Below are 6,000 nucleotides of genomic sequence, written 5' to 3'. Positions count from 1 at the left end.
CTGGATTGCTCTGTTTTTTTATTAATTGCCTGTTTTTTTATTAGATAGCTTGTTTTTATCGTACTTTTCGATGTAACACTACAAAGGTGACAGTTTCACATAGCTTTTTAAACCAATCTGAACCAGGTTGCCCTAATCCATTTCATTTCAGCAAATTCTAAAATAATCACTTTTTAGTCAGTTTTCATCTTTAGCACCAATTTATTAGCCAGCAGATCAAAATATATATTATTAAATATTTTGCCTTTGCAATCTGAAACAAAAAAATTCAGCTTAATATTACTGAATCCACTTTTATAAAGTAAGGCAAATGGAGAAATTTGCATTGTGTTGAAATGTTAATATGAAAGTAGATAATAAACTAGCTTTATTGATTTTACTTTTTCATTTAAAATAATGTTGGTAAAATTTCTTATAACTAATTTATGGCATGACAAGGAAAATATAGAAAAATACTCGGTCATAAGATGTCGATTGTATTAAAAAGGAACATTTTTGCACACACAAAATTCTGAAAAAATCATTTTTTAACTACAAAAATTAGTGATCAGAAGCATCACTAAAGTTGATGTTCCAAATAGTTTATTTTAATGTAAAGAATGCTTTCAAAGGACATATATCTGTCAATTTACAGTTTAGTACATTGTTAATCAGATCCTTCAGATATTTGCTAACAAAACTAACACTGCACTTGTGCACATTACAAAATAATAATAAAGCTTTAATAGTTTGTTTAACATTGTCATTTTTTTTACAAAATTTGCTAGGTTCCAAGGGGATGAGGGCTTCTTATGTTTTAAATACCACAATTGTTTCCTAAAACTGCCAATATTTGATTATCCAGTTGTCTTTTTTTATTAGACCTCATGCAAGATAAAACAAAAAATGAATATAAAAGATAACATTGTAACTTGGCTCTTTTTTAAATAGGTTCAAAAATTATATTATTAAACAGTTGGGTCACCACTGTCTTTCTTCCAGTCGGTTTGCTCTGTACACTCAAGGCTGTAGCGTAGGATCTTGACACGAGGTTTAATATGGAAATCAGCAGGTATCCTCCAATTCCACATTTTCTGCACCTTCAGCAGTTGGAGAAAAAAAACAAGTCATATTAAGTGTGATTCACTTCTTGTGCCAATATTCACAAGAAAGCTGTATATATTCTGAGAAGTAGCGTTTCACCTCTGTAGTGAATAAAGATGTTGAGACTTTGCAGTATTTAAGAATTTGCTTCAGAGGTGCAGATTTAAATGGCCTGTAATATGCCAAATTACGACTACAGAGTGGTCTTAATTCCTGCAACAACAGTATTTTTATCTACTGTATGTTCTGGCTTACCGATGTTGAGAGCTCGGAAGTTTCATTCAGTAATCATCTGCTCAATCTAATATTAACCTTTAGCTCTTGTTTCCCCCCAAAAGTTCAAAAAAAGTGTTGAACAAAGGAAAGGTTTCAGATCTGTGCCAAGGTCTACTGGAGTTACTTAAATTGTCTTACTTTCTAACTTGTTTAATCAACATGCACAAGAATTGGAAATATTTTCTCCGTGGAATATGATATGTAGGTTTTTGCTGCTCACAACTATGGAGTAATTAATGATTTTATGATCCAACTTGCTCTTTTGACATCTAATAATCTGCAGATATAGACTGACTATAGGACGTGTCTAGTCCCATCTCATCCTTGTCTAGTAATAGTGTTCTGCTTTTCAAGCAATACACAAGTGCAGCTTTACATAAGTCTACACATAGTCCATGAGAACAGAAACATTAAATACGAAAAGGGAAGAGATGAATTTCCCAGTAACCCACCTTCAGGACCCTGACCAGAGGTGATGTACTGTTCACCAGTGGAAACTGGAAAAAGCAGGCAAAATCAAGAAAAGAAAAGAGCTCTTGAGCAACTACTCGGGTTTCAACACACCATGACATATGTGCACACAATTGCCGGATTAAACATTATAACTTAGTCTAAATGGTTTTAAATGGAAAACAGTTGCCTGAAGTGTGACTGCTGTGCAATATCCAATGGTCAGAATCAACTGGCAATGGTGTTTACTACCGTAGGGTCTTGACATTCAGGAGAGTTGGGTGCAGAGAACCATTGCAAATAGCCAACTGCGCATATAAGTCCATCCCAGACTGTTGCATAATGTATTACACTATATAGTATTATATACTAGTACAATACAGTATATAGCACTAAATTATGGTTATTATTACTAAATTATAATTAAGTAATAATAGTAGTATACTACAGTATACTGTATAGTACCAGTCTATGGTTTGAAAGTGGCAAGTAACCCACCCTTATATGATAATTAAAGTACTAATGCATTTACGTTAATTTAAATAATATCAATCAACTAAAGCTAAGAACAGAAATCAAAGTTCTAGTAATCATCTAAAATAAGCTTGATCCCTCAGGCTGGCGCAGAATCGGGAGGGTTTGTTATAATATAAAAGCATATAATATTCATTTCATGATTCTAATTTGAAAGTTGCTCTTAACAACCTTCTGCTCAGTTCTGCTATTCGTCCATATAAGACCCCATTAGGCAGGCTGAATTGTAGATGTTAAAAGTAGGAGATGTCGACACCATACTTTATCATTTTCAGTAGGTACGCCCCTCATGCTTAATCAGTTGTGTTGGTTTCAGAGAGATGCGAAAGGTTTATACAATCTTTCAGACGGTTTTCTGCATAAAAACGTTGCTGTTTTTTCCTAAAATTGGTGCTGAGAATTTTTTAAAAAATGGATACAATTTCTTTTTGGAAAACAAATAATGAGGTCATTAGCCAGTATGCCCCACTGGGAACCTCCATGTAGGTGTGATGATGACTAAGGAAAAATATGCCAGTTCTGGAAAATCCAATTGTAACCTGTCATATGTCCTCGCTGTATATATTGCTGTTACTATTTTGAAATGTCTGCATCCTAACTGTGCCAGCAACCACGCTTGAGGCTCTTAGAGAGTAATACCATAGATTTTAACCCTCAAATTAACTACCATGAAACTTACCAGCTGGCTCTGTCTGGGAAGTGGTGCCTGGATTACCTACCAAGGCAAAAAAAAAAACTGTTACAAAAATCAATTTCATATTAATTCATATTACTCTGAAGTCATACTTTTCTTTGGAATTCATATTCCACAAATTTCACCTATTCTAGAATCAACTGTTATAGAATGTGTCATTTCTTAACATAACCTTTTTTCTATCTATTCATATCATATACATCCGTACATTTATAATGGCATAGGTACAGTATGTGTCCATATAACATGTGAGGACAGATTGGAAGAATGACGAAAAGTCTTTAAAAAGTCTTCTCGGGAACTTACTTAAACGATCACGGATAACACGTGGGTCTGCTGTAACTGTATTAAAAAAGAAATGAATATGGGGTTAAAATATCACAACCATGATTATTTTAATTTGGTTCTAAGGCGAGACCTCAGGCCATTTTAGTGGTTAAATTGTGCTGCTGTATCACATACAGTAGTAACTCTCACTTGGCTTTAAGTTCAGAACATTTTGAAACTGATGGCACAAGAAACTTTTAGTCTGAAACTCATTATCAGCATTTCAGACCCTACAAGACCACAAGGTTTGTTAAACGGGTTTGTCAATTAATCGATGGGATATTCTGAACCCCATAAATTGCTAACAAAAGAGGCAGTCGGCATCCACTATTTTTTCATAAATGTATTTGAACAGGGAAGCAAAATGCTGACTGATGCTGTTGGGTTATTGTAATTTGTATGCAATATTAGAAAGAGTCTTCTTCCAAACATGCCAACAGCCCAATCTGCTAGCCTGTGAGGGTTCACTTGATATGAGTCTTCATAGCTGCTAAAATAAAAATATCTTAATTCACGGTCAAATGTGTGCCCTTATTCTTTCATTAAATGGACCTATGCATGAAATGAAGTGTGTGGGTTTGTTACAGAATACAGCAGAGGCAGGTGTAATGGACATGTCTATGACCAAGAACATCTAATTTCTCACTTGAATGAGAACATTACTACTAACACACACTATGCCTATAATTTCTGGGAAACGTTCAAAAACTATTATGGGGGATATCTATTTGTAGGGTTAAAAAGTCTAGTTAAAATGTTAGGGTCTATTGTTTTGTGTGTGTGGATGAGGAAAAAAGGCATAAGTGATTTAAACAGATAAGACTCCAAAATAGTTCTAGAATTTAGAAAATGACAAGTCTATATAAATATGGTGCGGAGGCAGTATAAGGTTAAATAAAAAGGTAGTTCAGGTGGGTAGCTGCATCAGCATGCGTAGGCTGCAAAGGAACAAGTAAAGGTTTATTCAATGCTGAAAAGAGAAGAAAGGAAACACAATGTTTCGGCTACCTCACACCTGAAGAAGGCTCCGCAGCTGAAACGTTGTGTTTCCTTTCTTCTCTTTTCAGCACGGAATAAACCTCTACTTATTCCTATATAAAAAGATGTTTACCAGATCCTCTTCTCCAGAGAGACTTACATTGATATCATTTAATAAAATGATCAAATAAAATAAAATACATGTTGTACTCAAAGTACAACAACAGCACTCTACCCAGGTTTTGAACCACGATAATTCTAATTACGAGTTCAAAGCCTCTTACCACTACCACACACTGGTGTCAGAGTGTCTTGTCTTCCTTCAGCAATCCTTGTCAACATTCATAATGGAAAAAGATATTCTGGAATTCCAAACCCTGTGTGTGTGTTATGTGTGTTACGAAAAAGAAAGACTTGAATGATGAACATCTAAGAAAAAAAACAACATAAAATTGAAATTCAAGCTGTCTTTTAAAAAAATGTCAGTAGACCTACCCGTCGAATCCGTTTGAGAAATGGTGCCATGTGGATCTCCTGTAACTAAAATATCAGATTAAAACAATTCATAAAATGAAACAAATTCCTGCTCGGTGTATTTCCGTATGGAAATTATCAAATAGATCATAAGAGACATTTTTTGGAGGGTAAGATATAAGGGATAAAAAAATGGCACTTTCATTTTTTTATTTGTATTGCATTTTTATTATGTATTTATTTGTATTGTATTGTTTGTATTGTTATTGTAATCTTAACTTACTGGGTGATTCTGTGTGAATGATTGAACCCTGCTGTTCTACCAAACCTAAGACAAAGCAGCAAAAAGAAATGAGAGCAAAAGCATATTAGTTAAAAATAATACACACAGAACAACTGTACATATAATGTCAAGAGTTGCAACAAATGTATTTCCAGTTAAGAAGAGAAATGACTTTTATGGCTTAAACCTTGACGGGTGTAATGGAGAAGTCTAAGCCAGGAGGAATGTCTTTGGTTTATGTAAAATAACCTGGGGAAATTCGTTCAATGACTCTGTATTATGGCTCCTACCTACAAAGCCTACTTCACCCCTGCTCTTTTCCCATTTTACACATCAGACCAACTGGTCTTACACTGAGTTCTATTTACGAGATGAACCTGACTTAGCAAGGACACTGAGGGTATCCCCTGTAATCGTGAAATAGTTAGTCAAGACTGCAGAAAGCCTTGTACAGTATGTTTCCAAAAGTTCCGTTTTCAAGGGTAATGCAGAGACCCCATCTAGGAAATTGCACCCATAACACTATAGCCTACATGCTACTGCCTGCTTCAACAGGATTTCAGTAACTATGCACCAAATACATCACATTGCTATGTCAGTGTAGACCTTCACTATTGAGATACAAGTGCTAATGTCATAAATAATCATCCTCATCCTATTTTATTTTTGTGCTACACACAACAGGGATAAACAATTTATTGACAATGAACATTATGGTGAGGTAACACAGCTAGATCTGATGACGATTTAATCACTTTGCACAGTTATGGTTTTCTGAAGGTGAAAATGATTTTAGTTTGTCTTACCTGTGGAATCTGTCATGCCTGTGCTGGCTCCAGAGTTATCTTCTCTCCCTAAACAGTGCAAAATAAATAGTTATCCCAATAACTTTGCCACAGTG

At 34.7% G+C, this 6,000-nt stretch overlaps 1 protein-coding gene across 16 annotated transcripts in view; it reads right to left on the bottom strand.

The window, feature by feature from the left end:
* Positions 1-565: 565 nt before the first annotated feature.
* Positions 566-6,000, bottom strand: part of LOC107078615 (dentin sialophosphoprotein) — a 33,336-nt gene continuing 27,901 nt past the window's right edge. For 14 of the 16 annotated variants that reach the window (XM_069195097.1, XM_069195107.1, XM_069195105.1 and 11 more), the window contains 7 exons: positions 5,906-5,953; positions 5,100-5,144; positions 4,838-4,882; positions 3,344-3,379; positions 3,023-3,058; positions 1,812-1,856; positions 566-1,079 (listed from right to left, as the gene is read on the bottom strand). In XM_069195097.1, the coding sequence (XP_069051198.1) occupies positions 1,045-1,079; positions 1,812-1,856; positions 3,023-3,058; positions 3,344-3,379; positions 4,838-4,882; positions 5,100-5,144; positions 5,906-5,953 (290 nt within the window). In that variant the 3' untranslated portion in view covers positions 566-1,044. The remainder of the gene's footprint in view (positions 1,080-1,811; positions 1,857-3,022; positions 3,059-3,343; positions 3,380-4,837; positions 4,883-5,099; positions 5,145-5,905; positions 5,954-6,000) is intronic. The other 2 variants (XM_069195098.1, XM_069195108.1) reach the window with 2 other exon arrangements.

Source organism: Lepisosteus oculatus, chromosome 10 (assembly GCF_040954835.1).
Source record: "Lepisosteus oculatus isolate fLepOcu1 chromosome 10, fLepOcu1.hap2, whole genome shotgun sequence".
Classification (NCBI taxonomy): domain Eukaryota; kingdom Metazoa; phylum Chordata; class Actinopteri; order Semionotiformes; family Lepisosteidae; genus Lepisosteus; species Lepisosteus oculatus.
The sequence above is the reverse complement of the archived record's forward strand: the minus strand, read 5'-3'. Positions and strand labels throughout refer to the sequence as shown.